Source organism: Apostichopus japonicus, chromosome 17, assembly GCF_037975245.1.
Source record: "Apostichopus japonicus isolate 1M-3 chromosome 17, ASM3797524v1, whole genome shotgun sequence".
In the NCBI taxonomy this organism is placed as follows: domain Eukaryota; kingdom Metazoa; phylum Echinodermata; class Holothuroidea; order Aspidochirotida; family Stichopodidae; genus Apostichopus; species Apostichopus japonicus.
The window spans coordinates 1681520-1707312 of NC_092577.1; the positions used below are offsets into that span (position 1 = coordinate 1681520).

Here is a 25793-nt window from a genome sequence, read left to right on the forward strand (position 1 = left end):
TCCCTGAAATACTGAAAATTGAAGCAAAAACGAGGTGAAATAATGAAAACAGAAACCAACTTTTTTATTTATTCTACTTTTATTAAATGAGAATTATTACATTTAGGACTGCAGATCAGATTTGTTATCTACCTTGCTGTTTGAAAGTGATCAGGAAGGTTCTTGCACTGATTAATATGAAATTGTTCACAAGGCTATTTTTTGTACTTTGACCCATGGTCACCTCAGATGACCTTTGAACTTTACAGTAACCACAATTATAATCTTTTTGGTGTTTAAATTATTTTCTGGTGGTTGAAGGTGATGTAAATTGCAAAATTGTTGAAAATGTTATCATAGTGTAACGGAAATGTATCCCTTTAAGTAATTTGTTATTGTAATATTCGTTTTAGGATTGAGCGTTCCCTCGGTTCTACCCGTCGATGGCCTCTCTCTCTCAAAACATGTGTAGAGCTTTTGCGAGTTGCAGGTGGGGACAGCCAATGAAAATCGTACCCCTGTTTGTTTATAAACCTTGCTGAATCAGCACCCGAATTGAGATGTGTCCCATGTTAGTGGTAGCGCAGATTGTTTTATTAGTTTGAGCTCACCACGCTCACGAGGTATTCCAAGATTGGCCTCTGACGGAGAGAGAACCGAGAGAACGCCTATTTTCTGTAAGTTGCTACCACTTCACTGGTATATTTTTGTTCTATCACACGATTATGTGCTTGGCATGACTTCTAGGTTTGTTTGTCTTAGGAAAGATTAAATCGGGTATCTTTGGGGTGACGGGGGTTATTTTTCGTACACCTAGGGAATTGTAAGAAAATTATCGTTGCGCTAAGTGCATTGAAGTAGCAAGAAACTAGGGTGTATTTTTAGGACGTCATATTTGTTGTCACATTCTATAGGGGGTTCGATAATTGTAATTTCGACTTCACTAGGAGGCTCACAAACGCTATACCGTGTGTTTCATGTGGGCGTTTGTTTTATATATATCTTTTGTGTTTTCTTAAGCAAAGCAAGTAGTGAGAACGACTAGTGTCAACAAACGCTAGTATTATCCTTCATCTGTAAATACATTTACCCACGTACTGGTTCGGTTGTGATCTCGAAAAGAGATATTTTAATTAGTAATATAAACTGGTTAAGTCTTTAAGCCTGTTGTTGAGTACGTCCCAATTAAATATCTTGTATGCCTCCACGAGTTAGTGTAATTGCGTAAGTGCGTAACTGCGTAAGTGCGTAACTGCGTAAGTGCGTAACTGCGTAAGTGCGTAACTGCGTAAGTGCGTAACTGCGTAACTGCGTAAGTGCGTAACTGCGTAACTGCGTAAGTGCGTAACTGCGTAAGTGCGTAAATGCGTAAGTGCGTAGTTGCGTAACTGTGTAACTACCTAACTGCGTAACTTCCTAAGTGCGTAACTGTGTTACTGCTTAAGTGTACAGACAGTTCCTGTACCATGTCTATTAACTGCTTATCTGTAAAGTCTGTCAATGCCATAATCTGTGGTAAATTCATGTGCCAGTGAATCAAAGATCAACGTAATAAATCAATAAATAAGCGATCAACCAGTCATCAATCTCTTCTCCGATTTTTGTCTTGATATGTGTTGAAGATTTTTATTAGTTCAAGCAGCTGGACTTCGGGGACACTGGTCAACGTTACACTTGGTGGCAGCGGTGGGATAAAAGATCAGTCCTGGTCCTTACAGATAACACATACTGCTAGAGACAAGACCGAGACAGAGGAAGATCCAGTGATAGCCAGTGAATTCACAGAGCCGCAGAAACAGCACAGAACAGATACAGATACAGTACAGAAACAGTTATACAAAGCTACAGATGGATTTTTCGAGAACCAACCCGTTTACAGACCAGAGGATGGACAATCAAAACAACGTAGAGGGATTGCTCAACCAGGAATGGAGACCCTTGATGACAGAACAGAACTCTCGTGTTTCACGAGGTGCATCAACAGAGTTGCCGTCAGAATACGAGGTTCTGAGCTCGGTGGGTTCAGAAACAACTGGAAGTCTGGTGGGTGTTACAAGTGGTCGAAAACATCAACACAGAACAGAAGGGCAACAAGCAATGCCGAGTGGATCTGGGAATGAGTATGAACGACCTGCAGGTAGGCAAACTAACCCTTTCATTTTGTCCCTACAGGAAGACGAGCGTACAGGCCCAGATGCCATCTCTCCATACGCATACCGACCCGGGCACACTGAACACAGTCAAGACAATACACAGATACACAGTGGTCAGTACCATCCCAACTACTCAACAGAGATGCAGACAGATCGGCAAATCCCACAAGGTTACAGACAACAGATTGATACCGGTGTACCTTACAAGACCGAAGAAGAGAGTAGGAATACAGCCCAGTTTCCAGGGAAGGCGAATGTCACACCACCACAATATGATGGAAGTACAAGCTGGGACGACTACGCAGTACAGTTCGAGTTAATAGCAGAATTGAATAACTGGCCAAGGGCAGCAAAGGCATTGTATTTGGCAGCAAGTCTGAAGGGACAAGCAAGGGCGATCCTGAGTGACCTGGATAGTAGTCGGAGAAGAAGTTACAGAGCACTCACAGAAGCTTTAGGCAGACGATTTAGTCCGGCGAATCAAACACAGTTGTTTAGAGCTATGTTGAAGAACAGACAGAGGCAACCAGCTGAAAGTCTTACAGAGCTCGCCCAGGATATTAAGCGCCTTGCGTTAAAAGCCTACCCGGATGCACCATACGAGATGGTGGAGACTCTTGCAAAGGAATACTTCGTAGACTCACTGGGAGACACAGAGACCAGATGGAGAGTATACCAGTCCAGACCCGTGAACTTATCCGATGCAGTAACCGTTGCAGTTGAACTAGAGGCATTCCACCTGGCAGAAGTAAAGAAGGGTAACCTCAAGAGACCTACAGCAAGAGCCGTTATACAAACAGAAAAGCAGGAAGACAAAGTAGAGAGACAGATGCAACTACTTGGGGAGAATCTCGCAAAGACAATGGAGCACTACATGTCGAAGATACACGAAGAACTGGCAAGCGGAAATTACAGGAAACAGACATTCGCGAGTGGGCAAGATCGCAACATGCCCTGGCGAGACCGAGACAGACCACCAATCAAATGTTGGGGTTGTGGAAAGTTTGGCCATATAAAGAGAAATTGTCGGGAACCATACCAAGAAGACACCACAGGAAAGTCATATCAGGGAAACGAAAAGGAACCGGACTTGAGGGTCGAAGGCCGGCAATAAACTCTAGGCCCGCAGGAGTGAGCGTTAGGACAGGATGGGTGCAAGATAGAGATTCTGGGATATTTGTTGATGGCATTATGCAGGGTACTGCAGTTACCTTTTTGGTCGATACAGGTGCCAACATAACAATAATAAAGCCCAGCGTATACAGATCTATCCCTGAATTCTGTCGTCCCCACTTAAGACCTGTTGGCAGTGAGATGGTGTTAGCAGATGGACTGAGTTATTTGCCGTTCGAAGGATGTGCCACTGTACAGATAGAGCTTGCAGGACATAGGGTAGAACACACAGTTTGGGTGGCTGAGATTGGAGCGGATGCACTCCTGGGTTTGGAGTTCATGAGAAGCCACAACTATCACTTGGATGTAATTAATGGTATTTTGTCTTGGGGAGGACCAAGAAAGAGCAGTGAGGTGAAGAAGGTGACGGAGACTCATGTTTGCCATGTTTTGGTGGATGAAACCGTAGTACAGTAGTTGCCCCTGGAAGTGAGGCAATGGTGCTAGGAAGAATCTCTGAGGGACCTCGGCACTGGGAAGCTGCTCTGGTAGAGCCAACAGAAAAGTTTGTCGAAAAACATTGTTTGTTGGTGGCTAAAGGTCTGGTTGATCCAAGGAAAAGCAAAATTCCGTTGAGAGTGTTCAACCCAACGTCTGATGTGAAGAGAGTGTATGGCGGTACATGTATAGCTTCATTAGAAGAGACGGCGAATCTAGATGTTTCGTTCCCTGAAACAGAGCGTCAGCAACAGAAGGTATCGGCGGTGTCGACAAAACGTTGTGAGCAGGGGGAAGTCCCTCAACATGTTACAGGATTGTTGGAGGCGGAAGACGGATATATGAATGATGAACAGCGAGCTTTACTGAAAGAACTAGTTACAGACTATGCTGATGTGTTTGCGAGATCATCTGCTGACTTGGGATATACCACAGTCGCCCAGCACAAGATCGACACAGACAACGCAAGGCCAGTCAAGCAACCAGCAAGACGAGTCCCAGTACAACAGAGGGAAGTGGAGAGAGAACTCTTGCAACAAATGCTAGATGCGGGAGTGGTTGAACCATCATCAAGTCCGTGGGCGTCACCTATAGTTCTGGTGAAGAAGAAAAATGGTTCGACAAGATTCTGTGTAGATTATAGAAGATTAAACACATTGACAGTCAAGGACAGCTACCCCATTCCCAGAATTGCAGATTCACTGGATGCGATGGCAGGTTCTCGTTGGTTTAGCACATTAGATCTAGCCAGTGGCTATTGGCAAGTTGGTATGGCAGCTGAAGACAGACAAAAGACGGCGTTCATAACCGGACATGGCTTGTATCAATTCCGTGTTATGCCATTTGGACTGTGCAACGCGCCCGCCACATTCGAAAGACTAAGGGACCGTGTGCTATCTGGACTCCATTGGGAAGCATGCTTAGTTTACCTTGACGATGTCATCGTATATGGTGCCACATTTTCCGAGGCTATGGACCGACTAAAGACTGTTTTGAACCGATTTAGAGACGCAGGACTGAAACTAAGTCCAGGCAAATGTCAGCTGTTCAAGCAGAGTGTCACGTACTTAGGGCACATTGTCTCTAAGGATGGTGTAGGTACAGATCCAGAAAAGGTGAAGGCTGTCAAAGAATGGCCGAGACCACAGAACCTATCGGAAGTCAGGAGCTTTGTAGGCCTGTGTGGCTACTACCGTAGATTTATACGAGGCTTTGCTCAAATTGCACTACCGTTGTTCAAGCTGACTGAAAAGAAACAGAAGTTTGATTGGAACCAAGACTGCGAGACAGCTTTTTCCGGACTCAAGACAGCGTTGACAACAGCTCCAGTACTTTCCTACCCAATGAGCAGCGGGCAAGATTTCATATTAGACACAGATGCAAGTGACTTTGCAACCGGTTCGGTTTTATCACAGATCCAAGACAGAAACGAAAAGCCCATAGCATATTTCAGCAAGACCATGAGTAAGCAAGAGAGACGTTATTGTATTACAAGAAAAGAACTACTGGCCGTCGTACAGTCAGTTAAACACTTCCACCATTATCTCTACGGCACCAGGTTCCTGATCAGAACAGACCATGCAGCACTCAAATGGCTGATGAGTTTTAAGCACCCAGAAGGACAAACAGCAAGATGGTTGGAGATACTTGGCACTTACACCTTTGAGATCTCCCATCGTCCTGGACGCTTCCATGGTAATGCAGACGGTCTCTCCCGACGACCATGTTCGGATGATTGCCAACATTGTACGAGAACAGAAACCGGTGATATTGATCGAGACGGACCAAGTGGAAACGTGAAGAAAAGACAGATCAAGGTGATGGCTGCGACAGAAGTAACGGGACCGTGGACGGGGAAACCAAGGAAACAAAACAAGTCGCTGCAGTTTCTTCAAGTACAGAACCACCCCGGCCCTGGTTACAGAAATGGACCAATCAAGACCTGAAAGCTGAACAACTTAAAGATGTAGAACTACGAAAGATGCTAACTTGGAAAGAAAACAAGTTGATCGTCCTTCGTGGGAAGAAGTGTCAGCTGAAGGGAAAGAACTGAAAGCATATTGGGCACAATGGGACAGATTGGAAGTTCGACAAGGCCTTCTATGTAGAAGATGGGAGAACCACGCAGGGGATAGCATCACGTGGCAGTTCATAGTCCCCAGAAGTCTACAAGAAGAAGTTATACAGTTACTTCATGACAACCCAACTTCCGGACACCTTGGAGTAAGAAGGACAATGTATAGAGTTCAGGAAAGATATTACTGGAATACCTGGAGACGAAAGGTAGAACGATGGTGTAAGATGTGTAAAGTATGTTGTTCAAGAAAAGGCCCGACGAAAGGGAAAGCAAAATTACAGACCTACCGGGTTGGAATCCCGATGGAAAGAATAGCGATCGATATCTTGGGACCGTTACCACTGACAGACAGAAACAACAAATACATCATGGTGGTTGCCGACTACTTCACCAAGTGGGTAGAAGCTTTCCCGTTGAAAGACCAAAGTGCGGAAACGGTTGCTGACACCCTGGTGACAGACTTTGTGAGTCGTTTTGGCGTTCCGACGCAAATTCATACTGATCAAGGGAGGAACTTCGAGTCCAACCTCTTTAAAGAACTATGTCAATTGCTAGGAGTGGACAAGACTAGAACAACTCCGTACCACCCGCAGAGTGACGGCATGGTAGAACGATTCAACCGTACCTTGGAAGAAATGTTAGCGAAAGTCGTCGACAGCGATCAGAAAAATTGGGACAAATGCATTCCGCTAGTGATGATGGCATACCGTTCCTCTATCCACGAATCCACTGGACATTCTCCGGCGGAAATGATGCTTGGACGTGAGATTCCTTTACCCGTTGACCACATCATCGACAGAGGTGAACTAGATACTAAAAGGACACTCCACAGCTATGCTCAAGACCTTGAAGACAGACTGAGGATAATCCACGAGAGTGCTAGAGAAAAGTTGCAGATCGCGGGCGAGAGACAAAAGAGAAGTTACAACCGAAATGTCAAAGACTGGTGTTACAAGAAAGGTGACGTTGTCATGTTACAAACATCCCAGAGACGCAAGGGACTTAGCCCAAAGCTACAGCCGACGTGGACAGGACCCTTCCTCATCACAGACCAGTTGAGCGATGTGACGTACAGAATAAGGAAAAGTAAAAAGAGCAAGGCAAGTGTGGTCCACCACAATCGTCTCAAGCCATACCCAGGCGAGATTCCAATCGATATTAGCAAGATGACCCAAAAGCAGAATTTAAAGACTCTAGTGAATGTTGCAGTTCAAACCGACCAGAACCCTAAGTTGAGAAACAGAAAACCTGTACTGGTAAAACAGACAGGCAGTCGTGGCGCTCATTCTACCAAGAGAGATAGGCACAGAAGAAGTCAATATAAAAGATGCGAGAGAGGAAAATTCAACGTCACAAGAGGATCACGTACACCAAGACGGTCAAGTCGTCTGCGTCGATTACCTTCCTGGCTCCAGGACTGTATTAGAACAGACAAGATAACATTCCATTAATCAAATTGAATCTTTTACTTTTCTCCTTTCAGATACAGACACTGACTGATACAGCATGGAGCGCAAGGACGAGACAGAGTGGAGCGATGGAGAACTAGAGAGGTGCATCGAATACCGCTGCAGAATTTGTAGACAAAGGCAGTCCAGTGCGGCAGATTTGAAATCGCATTTCCGGAAGGAGCACAGTAGGAAGAGATTCCATTGCGAAACCTGCTCGTACCAGAGTGACCGAAAGACAGATGTACAGAGACACTCTGATGCCAAACATCGAAAGTTAGAACCGAAGACTAAAGGGAAAAAGGACCATCGCAACGATGGGAACAAAGACAACGACAAAGAGCCACCCAAGGTGCAAAGGGTGACATCTGTGTATGCGCCAGCCCTGGAGGACCTGCTGGGATCACCACTGTCCTCCTTATCAAGACCCCCAACACCGCAGGCCTGCTGCAAAAGGAATTCCGACCCCAGAGAGCCCAGTACACCGCCACAAATCTCCAAGCAAGACCAGCGTGATTCCCACTTTAACACCGGAAAGACCTGGCCCAGACCCTCGACTGTTCCGTGGGGAGACGTAGGACCCTGGGATGCGAGTCAGTGAGTGGAGGGAGAAAAGTAAGGTGCTCCCATGCAGCGCAACGCAGGTGGAATGGAAGGTGAGGAGGTTTGAAACCGGGATCAGACTAACAACACTGACGGAGACGGCAATCCACCCAGATGGGACGGTGTTCCGAGCAACCAAGGAGACTGTAGAGGGGCCGGCCAACTGAAGTAAACGTGGTGGAAAATATTAGCTCTTAGTTTTGTACTTCTACTTATATTTTTTGTATTTCTGTCTAGTTGTATATGTAAAAGAGTTCTTAAAGATGTAAGCTTAATTCGTAAATGCGTGGTAGCATTTGTCTTTTTAAGAGGGGGGTAGTGTAACGGAAATGTATCCCTTTAAGTAATTTGTTATTGTAATATTCGTTTTAGGATTGAGCGTTCCCTCGGTTCTACCCGTCGATGGCCTCTCTCTCAAAACCTGTGTAGAGCTTTTGCGAGTTGCAGGTGGGGACAGCCAATGAAAATCGTACCCCTGTTTGTTTATAAACCTTGCTGAATCAGCACCCGAATTGAGATGTGTCCCATGTTAGTGGTAGCGCAGATTGTTTTATTAGTTTGAGCTCACCACGCTCACGAGGTATTCCAAGATTGGCCTCTGACGGAGAGAGAACCGAGAGAACGCCTATTTTCTGTAAGTTGCTACCACTTCACTGGTATATTTTTGTTCTATCACACGATTATGTGCTTGGCATGACTTCTAGGTTTGTTTGTCTTAGGAAAGATTAAATCGGGTATCTTTGGGGTGACGGGGGTTATTTTTCGTACACCTAGGGAATTGTAAGAAAATTATCGTTGCGCTAAGTGCATTGAAGTAGCAAGAAACTAGGGTGTATTTTTAGGATGTCATATTTGTTGTCACATTCTATAGGGGGTTCGATAATTGTAATTTCGACTTCACTAGGAGGCTCACAAACGCTATACCGTGTGTTTCATGTGGGCGTTTGTTTTATATATATCTTTTGTGTTTTCTTAAGCAAAGCAAGTAGTGAGAACGACTAGTGTCAACAAACGCTAGTATTATCCTTCATCTGTAAATACATTTACCCACGTACTGGTTCGGTTGTGATCTCGAAAAGAGATATTTTAATTAGTAATATAAACTGGTTAAGTCTTTAAGCCTGTTGTTGAGTACGTCCCAATTAAATATCTTGTATGCCTCCACGAGTTAGTGTAATTGCGTAAGTGCGTAACTGCGTAAGTGCGTAACTGCGTAAGTGCGTAACTGCGTAACTGCGTAAGTGCGCAACTGCGTAACTGCGTAAGTGCGTAACTGCGTAAATGCGTAAGTGCGTAGTTGCGTAACTGTGTAACTACCTAACTGCGTAACTTCCTAAGTGCGTAACTGTGTTACTGCTTAAGTGTACAGACAGTTCCTGTACCATGTCTATTAACTGCTTATCTGTAAAGTCTGTCAATGCCATAATCTGTGGTAAATTCATGTGCCAGTGAATCAAAGATCAACGTAATAAATCAATAAATAAGCGATCAACCAGTCATCAATCTCTTCTCCGATTTTTGTCTTGATATGTGTTGAAGATTTTTATTAGTTCAAGCAGCTGGACTTCGGGGACACTGGTCAACGTTACAATATCATATTGGATCAACAAGGACTGATTTTTGTAAATTTTGTGATTATTTGTATATGCATTTGTCAACAGCAGAATGGATTAAATGCATTGAAGACTTGCCCAAAACAGTGTACTGCCCTCTGAAAAAAAAAGTTAACTTTCTGTTGCTTGCAAGGGAAGTTTTCTTCTTGTCACTACAAACTGCAGACAGTTACTGTACTTATAGAAACGAGATATCTTGTTATCTGTTTTCTAGACCTTAGATGTCCATCGCTGCTATGTACACTGTGTTGTGGGTATTGACCGTAGCTCTGCATATATTGACTGTACACTATATAGTGTCTCATTACCGAAGATAGCAAGCTGTGTGTGTATTTTCTGGAATCGATGGTGGTGTCTAACACTTCTGTTACACCTCATTCGAAACTAGGTCAGATTACCTGCAATAGATGTTCCTTTTTATGCTAGTCTTCACACCATTTATTGAGTAGGGTGAACACAAAAGAGATAGATGTAAGAGGATAAGTAGACAAGGGAGGAAGAGAAGAAAGAAACCAACAGGGGTAAGAGGGTAGGAAGGAGATAAATTTCTGTTAATGACAACTCCGCAAGACAACTAAGCAAAATCTTGCTCCCTTTTGGAGATATCCAATATTTAAAAGGTACATGTACAGTATGTCATTGTATCCACCACACAAAGCACTTTTTACATTACCCAGGAACAGTTTGCCTGAGAAAGTTGTACTTGCAAGTAGTGTGAATGGGTTTAAGAATGCTTTGGACATTGTAATCGGGTCTGACTGTTTGTGTCTTCAGCTTTTTTTCTCCCCTACACTAGGGTCCTTGATGGGGACTTCAGTGTCCCTCCTGATCGTTTCTTTCTACTAAACTAAATTATCCCACTTTTCCTAGTCTGAATTATATCTACTACTTTTTTTCAGATCCCAACTTCTGGATAAACATTTACAGGGAATGCTGCGTACAGCTGTTAGGCCTATTTTGTATAGTTACTCAAATACAACATAACTAGACTATTCGCGGAACCGCTACCTGTGTTAACAGTGTTATCGTGAGACGGTGACCCTGGTTCCACCTTTACGGAGATCTGAAACATTTTGTTTCCCGTGGATAAGTGCTCGGTTGATGATCTTCTGCTTGTTTTGTGGTTGATCCGTTTTGTCTTGTAATTTGTTTTATTTTTACACTACGTAATATTAAACCAGAAAAGGAAAACGTTTAGTTGTTCCGATACCCAAACGTATTCGTACTTTATTGTACTGTACAAATAATGAATGGTTATGAGTGCAATAGTGCAAATATTTCATGAATTGAAAGATGGAATGTTCCATTCAATGAGGTGCAGCCGAGTTGAATGGAACAAATCACATCTTTCAATGAAGGAAATATTTGCACTATTGCACTCATAACCATTCATTATTTGTTTTATACAACACCTTCAAATTTGGATATAATTGGATGTAAAATGCACTCATGCAACAGATTGTTTTGAACAGACAGGTCTCTCTGCTCTCTTACCATTGAAAAAAGTCCTATCAAAGAAGTATAACGCCTGGTTCTATCATCATAGCGTGCAATAGAGCGGATTTTGCATGCAATCGACGAGCACTTGACCAATCAAATGGCCGGAATATAATTAGGTGTTGTATAAAGTACGCTAAGCCATACAATCTACAGTATTGACTAATGTGGCAACATACTGTATATAGGTATTGTCTATTAAACATTCAATTTATATGCCGCACCTTGTACCTTATATTATTGTAGAGTAGCGCCCTCGGTTGGTGCAGGCTAGTTAAGAATAAACATGGCCACCAACCAAACGATTTGTGTACTCTTAGTTTAGTAGAAAAAAAGGATCAGAAAGGACACTGAAGTCCCTATCAAAGACCCTATAATAGGAGACGGGCAAAAACAGACAACACAAAAATCTGACCCGATTACTGTAAGAAAATTGCTTGTGACCCGAAATTTTTCGTAGGCTACTCAAATTTTTTGGGACCAAAATCGTATTGGGCCAAATCAATTTTGAGTCAAATGTGTTTCAATTTAGACCAAAATATGTTACGGGCCTACCATTGGGGGGGGGGAGTCTGCACAAATGGGGGGGAATAGCTATGCCCCGCTCAACCTGGGGCTGCAGTCGGGGGAATTTAAAAACGTCCAAACTGCACGCGACGCGTGCTGTGTGACCAATCATTGCCCCTTGTTAAAATACATTTGAAACTGTTGGGCACATGGAGAGCCGTTTTAACTTTTAATAAGGAATTTCAGATATCTCAAATAATTTCAGATATCTCAAATTAAATTACAGATATCTCCAATCTATTTAACATATCTACAAATAATTGCAGATATCTTAAAATCAATTTTAAATATCTCGAAATACCAGAGAATTTCAGATATCTGAAATTGAATTTGAGATATCTGAAATTGAATTTGAGATATCTGCAATACTATTTCAGATATCGGCAATACTATTTCAGATATCTGAATAGAATATCAGATATCTCAAATTCAATTTCAGGTATCTGAAATAGAATTGCAGATATCTCGAATTAAATTGCAGATATCTCGAATTCAATTTTAGATATCTGAATAGAATTTCAGATATCTCGAATTAAATTACAGATATCTCAAATTTCAGATATCTGAAAAGTCCTGATTAAATGTTAAAATGGCTTCCATACGTACGCCATTTTAACATTTAATCAGGAATTTCTGCAGATGCATTTCAGATATCTTGAGACTCTCTGATCAACGACTGACTGTTGAAGTGACAGACCACAGACTTTTTAACAATAGACTACATGACCTTACAAACAACACTAGTGAGACTAACCGGCCTATAATTACAGGGCTTAGACTTACCACCCTTCTTGAAAATTGGGGTAAAATATTGTGGGCCAGCAGTCTTTATTTAAGATGTTACACTTATAAATTAAGCATGCAGTTAAAACTGATCTTACATAATAACCCTTGGTTATTTATCCTGTTCTACCTTTTGAGTAATGCTTCGTCGCTCGTCTATTTAGAGAAGTCTTAATCACTTCATTATTTAGCGCATAACGGTACTAACTGGTGTTTAATAGGCTAGGCCATTTTTTATACAATACTGTATAACTAGACTATTCGCGGAACCGTTACCTGTGTTAAGGGTGTTATCATGTAATGGTGACCCTGGTTCCACCTTTACGGATATCTGAAACATTTTCTTTCCCGTGGATAAGTGCTTGGTGATCTTCTACTAGTGCTGCAGTTGATCCGTTGCGGTTACGTTTGCAAAGCTTGGTAATATTCAACAACAGCCAACGGTCCTTGTTAGGTATACTAACTATTTAAGTGGGCTGAACTTAAGTGTTGTATATCACCACCCAATATCATATCATAATCTGACCTAGTTTCAACGAGTTGCCTAGTTTCGAATGAGGTGTAACAGAAGTGTTAGACACCACCATCGATCCCAGAAAATACACACAAAGCGTGCTACCGTCGGTTATTAGACACTAGTGTACAATCAATACATGCAGCTACGGTCAACACCCACAACACAGTGTACCATAGCAGCCATAGATATCTCAGGTCCAGATAAAAGAGAACAGGGTATCACGTTTCGCAGTTTGTAGCAACATTTAAAACATGTCACTTGCAAGCAATGAAAGTTAACTTTTTCGGAGGGCCGCACGCGGTTTGGGGCGAGTCTTCAATGCCTTTAATGTACTAGCAACCATAGAGGTAAAACCTTCATGCAACAACTAACTGTACTCCAAGTTTGGATTTAATCTGAATGAACGAGATGGTCTCAAAAGATGAAGGCCTACATGAACCAGTTATAATTCACAAGTTTGGGTACCATCCGACTTAAGGTTGTGGAGTTTAATATTGCTCTATAAAGAAAATATGAGCCCAAACATATTGGGCCCCACAAATTCTTTCCCAAAGCGTATGTCCCAGAATACATTCAAGGTGAAAATAACATTGCGGCCCACCAAGCCCAAAAATGGGCCCAGAAGTTTTTGAGTCCAGATGGTCCAAACGAAGATTCTGTTACAATATCACTTACGATTGGAACGTGAAAATTATCACGTTTGACCTCATAACCTCATTAAAATTTATAGGGTCAGTGTCCAAGAATGAAAGGCACACCTTCCCACTATGAAACATCAACATAGCAAGTATGAGATATATCCATCACTCCGTTGTTGAGTTATTGCAGACCCACACAAGTGTCACAGACACACACAAACACCAACCTGACTGCATAGGTGCCACTGTATGGGGATTGGGGAGGTGAGACAGGGAGAGGGAAGCAAGCAAAGTGTTAAGGGGAAGCTATTTGGGAGGTGGGGAAAACGCACATCACTGGCAAATTTAGGGGACTAATCCCACCCCAGCCCACATACAGTAGGAGTTCCAAATTTCCCTGGACTGAGTTGCATGACTGAGGTGCATGAACCTCAATTAATGGATGGGTTGTTGTCAGATAAGAATGTTACAAGTGAGGGGTAGTTTCTAGCTAACTTCACAATGCTCACATTGGGCAGTTGAAAAAAGTTACTTATGCAAGACTTAGAGGCCAAATGGAGTTTTTTTGTTATGCAAGTTGAAACTATAAATTAGCTCCATAGTATCGTTCCAACTGTAAGGTTGTGCTAACAAATACTTTTGAATTCTGGAATTGTCCACCACTGAACGTTTTAGCTCCAACATAGGTGGGGCTTGAGGCATACAATTCTACCACCCCCTCACTCCCCCCACCCCGAGGCTTTGCCAACCCCTTTCAGCATATCCCAAGTATTACAGATTGTGTAAATCCTTGGTACATCTTTGTGCTATTACCTTAGTTTACTTTACAACATGAACTTGAAGAACAGTAAGTAGGCCCAGAGTTTATAACCAGCCAACTAGTGGTGTTTGCATGCTATCAAGCAGAAGCAGCAGTTGGAGGTGGGTGGTTCAGTCAGGATCAGTAACCTGAAACATTGATTTATACCTAGGCATAGATCCAGGTAATGTGAGGTGTACTCCTCCTTTTCACTGCATTCTTTTACACACTCACTCAAAAATACAAGATAGGCATTGACAGGTATGTGTGTGTCCAGTAGATCAAATTTATAGTATCAATATACCCCAGAATGCATCATTGGAAGACATTTTCTCACAGTAGTTACACTCATAAGGCTTCTCTCCTGTGAGTGTTCTTTCATGTATCCTCATTTGTCCAGAATAAGCAAACATTTTCTTACAATAGTTACACTTATAAGGCTTCTCCCCTGTGTTTTCTTTCATGTATCCTCATTTTCCCAGATCCAGCAAACTTTTTGTCACAGTAGTTACACTTATAAGGCTTCTCTCCTGTGTGCGTTCTTTCATGTAACTTCAATTGTCCAGAGTAAGCAAACGTTGTCTCACAGTAATTACACTGATAAGGTTTCTCTCCTGTATGTGTTCTTTCATGTACCTTCAAACTAGAGGCTTTGGCAAACTTTTTGTCACAGTAGTTACACTGATAAGGCTTCTCTCCTGTGTGTGTTCTTTCATGTATCTTCAATTGTCCAGAGTGAGCAAACATTGTCTCACAGTAGTTACACTGATAAGGCTTCTCTCCTGTGTGTGTTCTTTCATGTGTCCGCATTTGTCCAGATACAGCAAACTTTTTGTCACAGTAGTTACACTGATAAGGCTTCTCTCCTGTGTGTGTTCTTTCATGTATCTTCAATTGTCCAGTGTGAGCAAACATTTTCCCACAGTAGTTACACTGATAAGGCTTCTCTCCTGTATGTGTTCTTACATGCCTCTTCATATCAGAAGCTTTGGAAAACGTTTTGTCACAGTAGTTACACTGATAAGGCTTCATTCCTGTGTGTGTTCTTTCATGTATCTTTGTTTGTGCAGAGTAAGCATACGATTTGTCACAGTATTTGCACTGATAAGGCTTCTCTCCTGTGTGTGTTCTTTCATGTGTCCTCATTTGTCCAGATTCAGGAAACTTTTTGTCACAGTAGTTACAATGGTAAGGCTTCTCTCCTGTGTGTGTTCTTTCATGTATCTTCAACTGTCCAGAATAAGCAAACATTGTCTTACAGTAGTTGCACTGATAAGGCTTCTCTCCTGTGTGCGTTCTTTCATGTAACTTCAATTGTCCAGAGTATGCAAACGTTGTCTCACAGTAACTACACTGATAAGGTTTCTCTCCTGTATGTGTTCTTTTATGTACCTTCAAACTAGAGGCTTTGGCATACTTTTTGTCACAGTAGTTGCACTGATAAGGCTTCTCTCCTGTATGTGTTCTTTCATGTTCCCTCATTTGTCCAGAAGAAGCAAACATTTTCTTACAGTAACTACACTGATAAGGTTTCTCTCCTGTATGTGTTCTTACATGCCTCTTCAAGTTCTCAGCGCGGGTATACTTTTTGTCACAGTATTTACACTGATAGGACCTCTCTCCTGCATATGTTTTTTCATGTTTTTCCACACTTCCAGTGTGAGTAAACAGCTTGTTGCTACCAATACTGTTGTCAGGATTCTCTCTTCTATGAAGTGTACAAATCTCTGTCTGTTTTGGATTCCCTTTTATTTGTTTAGTATCGCCAGAGGATGTTTCTCCATTACTGGCCTCATCCTCCAGACTGAATAAAACATGACATGAGTAGCTATCAACTGGTTCCACAGACTCCTTTTCTTCCTTCTTAACATCCTGTTGATGTCCTTGGTGGTGTGAGTGAGCAATGTGTCCAGAGGACAGTCCCTGATATACTGAGAATTGAAGCAAAACACGAAACACAAAATTGTGACAACAGAATCCAACTGTTTTAGTAATTCTTCTTTTCATAAATGAGAATATTTCATTTACCACTACAGAACAGACAAGATTTGCTCTCAACAAGCATAGGCATACGAGGCGGGGGGGGGGGGGGCAAAAGTCCTGAAAAATTTGGGCAGCCTAAGAGGAGAAAAAAATATATATATAAATATGTAGTAGCTTGCCCGAATCTTTTTCATGAATATTTTTGCCCCAAAAATTCCGTGGAGAGCATTCTGTGTTATTTGTTTTGTGACACTAATATAGGCCTCATGATTTTCTTTATTTAGCATCATGATGCCCGAACATTTCCTTGTAACACCACCGTAAGGGCAGCTCATCTGGGCTACCAAGCTTTTTGCACTATCGCCCAAAATTATTAACAGAGAACGCCTATGGCAAGCCACGTGGGACAAACACTGCATAATATATCCGTGTATTAATTGGAATTTATACGCGTATTAATTGGAATATATACGCGTATATATTTTTAGCCAATCTTATGGCTTAAATATACCCGCGTATTAATTCTAATATATATACACGTATTAATTCGAATATATACACGTATTAATTCGAATATACACACGTATTAATTCGAGTATATACACGTATTAATTCGAATATATACATGTATTAAATAAAATACATATGGGAATTAAATCCAATATATGCACGGATTAATTAGAATATACATGAAAAAAACATTTCCGCTCTTGCTGTGTACATATACCAACGATAAATGTTTTGGCGGGCTCGCGAGATCGCTTCAAAAAGCGAAACTTTACACATGTAGGCTACAACACGTGTATATTCGAATTAATACGCGTATATATTCGAATTAATACGCGGATATATTATGCGGTGTTTGTCCCACATGGCTTGCCATAAACGCCGCTCACAATCGTGGTGACAAGCATGCATGGAGATTAGCAGTCAAGTTAAAAAAAACGGAGTAAACATTTTTTCTAACTAGCTAAATGTATACCTGGACATCCTAGACATGAGTGTATATAAGAAACATTTTCTTTCTCATTGATGGTGGGGGGGGGGGGTGGATGGTGAATGCCTACAAGCCTAACAGTACAGGTTTATCATATTCTATGTTATTTTTTATACTTTTTTGTGAGACAAATTAGAGTCTCACCCGACAAAGCGACATTTTCCCGCCTACGTGTCGTTGAACAATGTATGTTTTTCTGGGGGTAGATGAGTACTGTGTTAAAATAATAAATACTGTAACTAAATATAGGAGTTAAAAAATATACTGTCCTAGTTTTCCCCGTCAAAGTGATGTTACCATTTTTTCTTCTTCTTATTTACCAAATTTTTGGGGAAGTGTAAATTTTAAACGTGAGATTATAAAATAAAGAATGTTTAGATGCAACTTGCAACTTGCAAGGTCTCAGAAGTGCCATTTCCAGCAATCTGAGAGGCATATTTGCCCAAAAAATTCTTGTACGCTACGCGCCAACCGATGGTGGCTCTACGCTTAGATAGTGTCATGGGAAATTTCTGGCACAAAAGTTTCTGCCCCCCCCAACCCCCAAACCGGAATGGTCCCGTACGCCTATGTCAACAAGGTCTTGCTATTTTTAAGTGATCAGGGAGGTTCTTGCACTGATGTGAAATTGTCAACAAGGTTATTGAGATGTGCTTTTCAATTAGTAGAGTGCAATATTTTTCACTTAATAGTTAGTTCCACATTGTCTCCAGAGAATTCTAAAAAAATGGAACAATTTTATCCAACCAATATATCCCATCCTCCTTCCACACTCCATAAAGAGATTAAGGGTTACACGATACGTTTACAGGAAAAGTGGAGTTTTGAGGGCCTTTTTGGGTGTTTGTTGCACTTGGTTTCCAGGATGATGTTCAAATGCTTGAGTCTAGAACACCTTAGGATTTTTTCCCTAGATGTAAATTGCGAATTGATGTCAAAAAGAAAACCTTGGAGGGTAAGTGCTTATTAAACAATTCAAAGAGTTGTTTTCCATGTAAAATATTGCCCTTGAAATTTAGATGATCTGAGATCCGTAAAGTCAAATTTTACAAAAGTTCAACGCTTGTTAAGTTTTATCATATATTGAAGCGGTGTGTAAAACCATTGAATATGTAGCCTATTTATAGATTCAAGTCGATTCCAAGGAAAGTTTGTTAAATGTGTGGTCATTTCTGTGAACATTTTTCATCTGGAGACATTATATCGTGGAATCCAGTGACTGCACAGTCCCTGGAAAACAAAAATACGATACTGTATCTGGTCATGTTTTCTTATGTAAGCAAGGCCGATTACGGTAAATGTAGAGTCCGGAAGGATACAAAATTATACTATGTACAGGTACAACACTGTGAACTCTGCGTAACAAATATTTAATCAAAAGTACTACTGTATGTACAACACTGGATTCATGCGTAACATATATTTAATCAAGAGTACTATGTACAACACTGGATTCGTGCATGACATACAGTATATTTAATCAACGTACTATCTACAGTAACACCTCTTGGCCAACTCAACCAGCTTTCTCTACAAGCCAGCCAGGGCTCGCCGACTGCTTACATGCATCAATGAACATAGAGATTAAACTATTGTTACAAAAATAAAGGGCATCATTCCTTTATCGTCTTAGCAGTTCGGCTATGCAAATGAGGGATAAAGGTTAAGGGTGAGAGTTAACTTTACAATTGAATACAGTCGTTTGTTATTTCAATAGTTTAGTTTAGTAGAAAAAAGGATCAGGAGGGACACTTAAGTCCCCATCAAGGACCCTATAGAGAGAGAAAAAAAAATCTGAAGACACAAACACTCAGACCCGATTACAATGCTTAAAGTGCTTGTCCAATGCATTCTTAAACCCATTGACACTACTTGTAAGTACAACTTTCTTAGGCAAACCATTTCACTCATTCAAAACCCTATTAGAAAAAAAGTTATGCAGAATATTAATCCTACTTTGTGACTTTTGGAGTTTAAGACAATGATCTCTGTTACAACTACTATTAGCATCACAAAAAAGTCAGTGAAAGATAAATTGTCAAAACCATACACAATCTTGAAAACCTGGATCAAGTCCCCACGTAACCTCCTAAGCTCCAGTGTGGTGAGATTCAACAGTTGTAACCGCCTATAATAAGGAACACTCTTTAAGGAACTAATCATCCTAGTAGCCCTCCTCTGGACCTTTTCCGAGCAAAATTCTTATCCTTAGCAAAATATGGGTTCCAAGCCTGCACAGCATACTCCAGATGAGGCCTAACCAACTGCTTATAAAGCCTAACTACGATGTCCTCTTTCAGAAAAGTGAAGTTCCTCTTGATCATACCTAAAACCCTATTACCTCTTTTAGCAGCTTCAAGACAATGCTTAGAAGGTTGCAGAGATGAGTCAATGTAGATACCTAGGTCTCTTTCAACAGAGATCTCCTGTAACTCCACACCATTAAGATTGTAAGTAAACTTTTGGTTACTACTACCAATGTGCATTACCTTGCATTTATCAATATTAAAGAGCATTTGCCACCCCTGAGACCAGAAAAAAAAACCTTTTCTAAATCTGTTTGAAGTTTCTCAGAATCACTTTGGAAGAGACCTCAGAATACAATTTGGTGTCATCAGCAAACTTCTTAGCTGTACACAAAATATTTTAGTCGATGTCATGTATATAGGCAACAAACCACAAGGGACCCAATACAGACCCTTGTGGAACCCCACTAGTAACGTTCTGCCAAGAAGAAGCACAGCCTTTAATAACCACCCTCTGTTCCCTTCTGTACAGTATTACCAAGCAAATTCCCGATCCAAGACAGTAAATTCCCATTGACACCCATGCTCTTCAGCCTAAGTAAAAGACGCTGGTGAGGAACTTTATCAAAGGCCTTCTGGAAATCCAGAAACACAACATCTACAGACTTCTGCCTATTTAGTGAGTTTGTTACATCTTCCATAAACTCAAGGATACTAGTGAGACAAGACCTTTTTTGACAAAAGCCATGTTGAGACTCTCTGATCAAAGACTGACTGTTGAAGTGACAGACCATAGACTTTTTAACAATAGACTCCATGACCTTACAAACAACACTATTGAGACTAACCGGCCTATAATTACAGGGCTTAGACTTATCACCCTTCTTGAAAATTGGGGTAAAATATAGTGGGCCTGCAGTCTTTATAAATATAAGATGTTACACTTATAAATTAAGTATGTAGTTAAAACTGATCTTACATTATAACCCTTGGTTATTTACACTGTTCTACCTTTTGAGTAATGCTTCGTCGCTCATCTATTTAGAGAAGTCTTAATCACTTCATTATTTAGCGCATAACGGTACTAACTGGTGTTTAATAGGCTAGGCCATTTTTTATACAATATAACTAGACTATTCGCGGAACCGTTACCTGTGTTAAAGGTGTTATGTAATGGTGACCCTGGTTCCACCTTTACGGATATCTGAAACATTTTCTTTCCCGTTGATAAGTTCTTGATGATCTTCTACTAGTTTTGCAGTTGATCCGTTGCGATTTCGTTTGCAAAGCTTGCTAATATTCAACAACAGCCAACGGTCCCTGTTAGGTACACTAACTATTTAAGTGGGCTGAATTTAAGTAGGCCTATTGTATGTCATCACCCAATATATCGTGAAGAATTGCGAACAACGAAACGTCTGATTGCTGTAATCTGACCTAGTTTCGAATGAGGTGTAACAGAAGTGTTAGACACCACCATCGATCCCAGAAAATACACACAAAGCGTGCTATCGTCGGTAATTAGACACTAGTGTACAATCAATACATGCAGCTACGGTCAACACCCACAACACAGTGTACATAGCAGCCATAGACATCTCAGGTCCAGATAAAAGAGAACAGGGTATCACGTTTCGCAGTTTGTAGCAGCATTAAAAAAACGTGACTTGCAAGCAATGAAAAGTTAACTTTTTCAGAGGGCCGCACGCGGTTTGGGGCGAGTCTTCAATGCCTTTAATGTACCAGCAACCATAGAGGTAAAACCTTCATGCAACAACTAACTGTACTCCAAGTTTGGATTTAATCTGAATGACAAGATGGTCTCAAAAGATGAAGGCCTACATGAACCAGTTATAATTCACAAGTTTGGGTACCATCCGACTTAAGGTTGTGGAGTTATTGCACTATAAAGAAAATATGAGCCCGAACATATTGGGCCCCACAAATTCTTGCCCAAAGCGTATATCCCAGAATACATTTGAGGTGAATAACATTTCGGCCCACCCAGCCCAAAAATGGGCCCGGAAGTTTTTTGAGTCCAGATGGTCCAAACGAAGATTCTGTTACAATATCACTTACGATTGGAATGTGAAAATTATCACGTTTGACCTCATAACCTCATTAAAATTTATAAGGTCAGTGTCCAAGAATGAAAGGCACACCTTCCCACTATGAAACATCAACATAGCAAGTATGAGATATATCCATCACTCCGTTGTTGAGTTATTGCAGACCCACACAAGTGTCACAGACACACACAAACACCAATCTGATTGCATCAGTTCCACTGTATGGGGATTGGGGAGGTGAGATAGGGAGAGAGAAGCAAGCAAAGTGTTAAGGGGAAGCCATTTGGGAGGTGGGGAAAATGCACATCACTGGCAAATTTAGGGGACGACTCCCACCCCAGCCCACGTAGGGATTCCAAATTTCCCTGGACTGAGTTGCATGACTGAGGTGCATGAACCTCAATTAATGGATGAGTTGTTGTCAGATAAGAATGTTACAAGTGAGGGGTATTTTCTAGCTAACTTCACAAGGCTCACATTGGGCAGTTGAAAATAGTTACAGTAATGCAAGACTTAGAGGCCAAATGGAGTTTTTTTGTTATGCAAGTTGAAACTATAAATTAGCTCCATAGTATCGTTCCAAATGCAAGGTTGTGCAAAATTGAAGAATGTTGGTAGGCCCAGAGTTGATAACCAGCCAACTAGTGGTGTTTGCATGCTATCAAGCATAAGCAGCAGTTGAAGGTGGGTGGTTCAGTCAGGATCAGTAACCTGAAACATTGATTTATACCTAGGCATAGATCCAGGTAATGTGAGGTGTACTCCTCCTTTTCACTGCATTCCTTTTACACACTCACTCAAAAATACAAGGTAGGCATTGACAGGTATGTGAGTATACAGTAGATCAAATTTATAATATCAATATACCCCAGAATGCATCATTGGAAGACTTAACAGTCTTAACAGTTAGAGTATATGGACATTTCTCTAGATACAACAAACGATTTCTTACAGCAGTAACACTGATAAGGCTTCTCTTCTATGTGGGTTCCTTCGTGTGTCATCAAATTTTGAGACAGAGCAAATATTTTCTTATATAGTAGATAAACTGATCAAGCTTCTCCCCTGTGTGTTCTTTTAAGATGTACTCAATTTTCCAGATCGAGCAAACATTTTCTCACAATATTTACACACATAAGTAATACGGCTTCTCTTCTGTAGGTGTTCTTTCATGTATCTTCAAATTTTGAGACAGAGCAAACAATTTCTTACAGTAGCTACACTGATAAGGCTACTCTCCTGTGTGTGTTCTTTCATGGCGCTTCAAACTAGAGGCTTGGGTAAAGGTTTATGCCACAGTAGTTTCACTGATAAGGCTTCTCAACTGTGTGTCTTATTTCATGGCTCTTTAAACTAGCAGCTTGGACAAACTTTTTGTCACAGTAGCTACACTGATAAGGCTTCTCCCCTGTATGTGTTCTTTCATGCCTCTTCAAATTAGCTGCACAGGCAAACTTTTTGTCACAGTAGTTACACCGATATGGCTTCTCCCCTGTATGTGTTCTTTCATGTATCTTCAAATTTTGAGACAGAGCAAACATTTTCTTACAGTAGTTACACTGATAAGGCTTCTCTCCTGTGTGTGTTCTTTCATGGCTCTTCAAACTAGAAGCTTGGGCAAACTTTTTGTCACAGTAGTTACACTGATAAAACTTCTCTCCTGTATGTGTTCTTTCATGGACCTTCAAATTAGCCGCACAGGCAAACTTTCTGTCACAGTATTTACACTGATATGGCTTCTCTCCTGTATGTGTTCTTTCGTGGATCTTCAAACTACCAGCTTTGGTAAATGGTTTGTCACAGTACTCACACTGATAAGGTTTCTCCCCTGTATGTATTACTTCATGTATACTAACATTTTCAGATAAATCAAACTTTTTGTTATAGTATTTACACTGATAAGACTTCTCTCCTGTGTGTCTTCTTTCATGTCTCCTCATTGTTCTAGATTCAGCAAACATTTTTTTACAATAGTTACACTGATAAGGCTTCTCTCCTGTATGTGTTCTTTCATGGCTCTTCAAATTAGCTGCACAGGCAAATTTTTTGTCACAGTAGTTACACTGATATGGCTTCTCCCCTGTATGTGTTCTTTCATGTATCTTCAATGTTCCAGATTCAGCAAACATTTTCTTACAGTAGTTACACTGATAAGGCTTCTCTCCTGTGTGTGTTCTTTCATGGCTCTTCAAACTAGAAGCTTGGGCAAACTTTTTGTCACAGTAGTTACACTGATAAAACTTCTCTCCTGTATGTGTTCTTTCATGGACCTTCAAATTAGCCGAACAGGCAAACTTTTTGTCACAGTATTTACAATGATATGGCTTCTCTCCTGTATGTGTTCTTTTGTGGATCTTCAAACTACCAGCTTTGGTATATGATTTGTCACAGTACTCACACTGATAAGGTTTCTCCCCTGTATGTATTACTTCATGTATACGCACATTTTCTGATAAATCAAACTTTTTGTCACAGTAGTTACACTGATAAGACTTCTCTCCTGTGTGTCTTCTTTCATGTCTCCTCATTGTTCTAGATTCAGCAAACATTTTCTTACAATAGTTACACTGATATGGCTTCTCTCCTGTGTGTCTTCTTTCATGTCTCCTCATTGTTCCAGATTCAGCAAACATTTTCTTACAATAGTTACACTGATATGGCTTCTCTCCTGTATGTGTTCTTTCATGGCTCTTCAAACTAGAGGATTGGGCAAAATGTTTGTCACAGTACTTACACTGATAAGGCTTCTCTCCTGTGTGTGTTCTTTCATGTATCCTCAGTTTTCCAGATTCAGCAAACATTTTTTCACAGTATTTACACTGATGAGGCTTCTCTCCTGTGTGCCGTCTTTCATGGCTCTTCAAACTATAAACTTGGGCAAAATTTTTGTCACAGTAGTTACATTGATAAGGCTTCTCCCCTGTATGTGTTCTTTCATGTCTCCTCAAACTAGCAGCTTGAGCAAACTTTTTGTCACAGTACTTGCACTGATAAGGCTTCTCTCCTGCATGTGTGTTTTCATGTTTTTCCACACTTCCAGAGTGAGAAAACAGCTTGTTGCCATCACTTCTTTCATCAGGATTCTCACCTCTGTGAAGTGTAAAAAAATCTGTAAGGTTTGGTTTTCCAATTATTTGATTAGTTTTGCCAGAGGATGTTTCCCCATCATTGGCCTCATCCTCCAGGCTGAATAAAACATGACATGAGTAGCTATCAACTGGTTCCCCAGACTCCTTTCCTTCCTTCTTAACATCCTGTTGATGTCCTTGGTGATGTGAGTGAGCAATGTGTCCAGAGGACAGTCCCTGCGATACTGAAAATTGAAGCAAAACACAAGGTGAAATAATGAAAACATAAACCAACTTTTTTATTTATTCTACTTTTATTAAATGAGAATTATTACATTTAGGACTGCAGATCAGATTTGATATCTACCTTGCTAAATATATTTGAAAGTGATCAGGAAGGTTCTTGCACTGATCAATATGAAATTGTTCACAAAGTTATTTTTGTACTTTGACCCATGGTCACCTCAGATGACCTTTGAACTTTACAGTAACCACAATTATAATTGTTTTGGTGTTTAAATTATTTTCTGGTGGTTGAAGGTGATGTAAATTGCAAAATTGTTGAAAATGTTATCATATCATATTGGATCAACAAGGACTGATTTTTGTAAATTTTGTGATTATTTGTATATGCATTTGTCAACAGCAGAATGGATTAAATGCATTGAAGACTTGCCCCAAACAGTGTACTGCCCTCTGAAAAAAAAAGTTAACTTTCTGTTGCTTGCAAGGGAAGTTTTCTTCTTGTCACTACAAAATGCAGACAGTTACTTATAGAAACGAGATATCTTGTTATCTGTTTTCTAGACCTTAGATGTCCATCGCTGCTATGTACACTGTGTTGTGTTGGTATTGACCGTAGCTCTGCATATATTGACTGTACACTATATACTGTAGTGTCTCATTACCGAAGATAGCAAGCTGTGTGTGTATTTTCTGGAATCGATGGTGGTGCCTAACACTTCTGTTACACCTCATTCGAAACTAGGTCAGATTACCTGCAATAGACGTTCCTTTTTATGCTAGTCTTCACACCATTTATTGAGCAGGGTGAACACAAAATAGATAGATGTAAGAGGATAAGTAGACAAGGGAGGAAGAGAAGAAAGAAACCAACAGGGGAAAGAGGGTAGGAAGGAGATAAC

General features: G+C 40.8%; 6 protein-coding genes across 8 annotated transcripts in view; 2 read left to right on the forward strand and 4 right to left on the reverse strand.

Moving 5' to 3' along the window:
* LOC139984982 (uncharacterized) overlaps positions 1 to 10714 on the reverse strand; it is a 41707-nt gene extending 30993 nt beyond the window's left edge. The window contains exon 1 of the mRNA XM_071999149.1: positions 10493 to 10714. Within this exon, the coding sequence (XP_071855250.1) occupies positions 10493 to 10556 (64 nt within the window). The 5' untranslated portion in view covers positions 10557 to 10714. The remainder of the gene's footprint in view (positions 1 to 10492) is intronic.
* The window catches only part of LOC139984985 (uncharacterized), a 99226-nt gene extending 85015 nt beyond the window's left edge, over positions 1 to 14211 (reverse strand). The window contains exon 1 of the mRNA XM_071999156.1: positions 12608 to 14211. Within this exon, the coding sequence (XP_071855257.1) occupies positions 12608 to 12671 (64 nt within the window). The 5' untranslated portion in view covers positions 12672 to 14211. The remainder of the gene's footprint in view (positions 1 to 12607) is intronic.
* Positions 1 to 25793, reverse strand: part of LOC139984999 (uncharacterized) — a 31122-nt gene that overhangs the window by 2402 nt on the left and 2927 nt on the right. The window contains exon 2 of the mRNA XM_071999175.1: positions 14839 to 16216. Coding sequence (XP_071855276.1) covers positions 14839 to 16216 — 1378 coding nt within the window. The remainder of the gene's footprint in view (positions 1 to 14838; positions 16217 to 25793) is intronic.
* Positions 314 to 3616, forward strand: LOC139984990 (uncharacterized). The gene is made up of 2 exons (XM_071999163.1): positions 314 to 656; positions 1602 to 3616. The coding sequence occupies exon 2, from the start codon at positions 1828 to 1830 to the stop codon at positions 3244 to 3246; it is 1419 nt and encodes a 472-aa protein (XP_071855264.1). The 5' UTR covers positions 314 to 656; positions 1602 to 1827; the 3' UTR covers positions 3247 to 3616.
* Positions 1980 to 10483, forward strand: LOC139984997 (uncharacterized). Of its 2 annotated transcripts, XR_011799250.1 has the most exons (3): positions 1980 to 2116; positions 7304 to 8505; positions 9411 to 10483. XR_011799250.1 is itself a non-coding variant. In XM_071999172.1 (2 exons), the coding sequence occupies exon 2, from the start codon at positions 7327 to 7329 to the stop codon at positions 7867 to 7869; it is 543 nt and encodes a 180-aa protein (XP_071855273.1). In that variant the 5' UTR covers positions 1980 to 2116; positions 7304 to 7326; the 3' UTR covers positions 7870 to 9404. The 2 variants fall into 2 exon arrangements, 1 of the variants encoding a protein (XP_071855273.1); XM_071999172.1 differs by lacking the exon at positions 9411 to 10483 and having other exon boundaries at positions 7304 to 9404.
* Positions 22406 to 25793, reverse strand: part of LOC139984984 (uncharacterized) — a 29205-nt gene continuing 25817 nt past the window's right edge. For both annotated transcript variants that reach the window (XM_071999155.1, XM_071999154.1), the window contains exon 2: positions 22406 to 24893. In XM_071999155.1, the coding sequence (XP_071855256.1) occupies positions 22885 to 24893 (2009 nt within the window). In that variant the 3' untranslated portion in view covers positions 22406 to 22884. The remainder of the gene's footprint in view (positions 24894 to 25793) is intronic.

What these genes read in the sequence shown, in the direction of transcription:
- LOC139984997 (XM_071999172.1), top strand. Translation starts at nt 7,327, where the DNA reads ATGGAGCGCAAGGACGAGACAGAGTGGAGCGATGGAGAACTAGAGAGG.
- LOC139984990 (XM_071999163.1), top strand. Translation starts at nt 1,828, where the DNA reads ATGGATTTTTCGAGAACCAACCCGTTTACAGACCAGAGGATGGACAAT.